The sequence below is a fragment of the Penaeus monodon genome, chromosome 23, assembly GCF_015228065.2.
Source record: "Penaeus monodon isolate SGIC_2016 chromosome 23, NSTDA_Pmon_1, whole genome shotgun sequence".
NCBI lineage: Eukaryota > Metazoa > Arthropoda > Malacostraca > Decapoda > Penaeidae > Penaeus > Penaeus monodon.
In genome coordinates, this window is record NC_051408.1 from 17,745,488 (window position 1) to 17,746,043 (window position 556).

Here is a 556-nt window from a genome sequence, read left to right on the forward strand (position 1 = left end):
CCCCCCCATCTAGTTCCTTATTTCTGTACTTTTCCCTGTCTGCAGAAAGAAGAGAAAAATGATAGGGACGAAAAAGAAGAGCTGTGATGATCCCAAACATAGCCATCCAGTTCGCTGAATAGCCTTAATGGCAAGGTAGGCTAACAAGGCTTCTATCTCATCCACAGCATCCACGGCTTCCCCTAGTAGGAGTCTAGTCACCAGCCCCGCCACGTATCCCCCCTCCGTGGCAGCACACCAGCCCCGTGTGGTCACTCTACCCCCTCGGAGACCACCACAACCCACCATCACACGAGCTGCATCAGCCACTCTCCCCGAGCCTCTCTTACGGGTCCATTCACTACGGGAAAAATACTACGCTTATAATTCTGATCTCTTTCCTTTAGGTAAGAATATCTGTAATTAGCACAGTAGAAGTTGCATGTCCATAGCTGTTGGTTTGCTTGGAATGCTCACAGAAATTGGTAAATCATCTGATGTGCTAAAATATATCTAAGAAAGAACTGTATATAATGGGAAATTGCGAGAATTCCTGATGGAAAATAGGATTTATTGG

The 556-nt window shown here is 46.2% G+C and overlaps 1 protein-coding gene across 1 annotated transcript in view; it reads left to right on the forward strand.

Moving 5' to 3' along the window:
• Nucleotides 1-556, forward strand: part of LOC119587848 — a gene marked incomplete in the record, with an annotated part of 22,467 nt that overhangs the window by 11,161 nt on the left and 10,750 nt on the right. Inside the window, 1 exon segment of the mRNA XM_037936551.1 lies at nt 168-386. Within this exon segment, the coding sequence (XP_037792479.1) occupies nt 168-386 (219 nt within the window).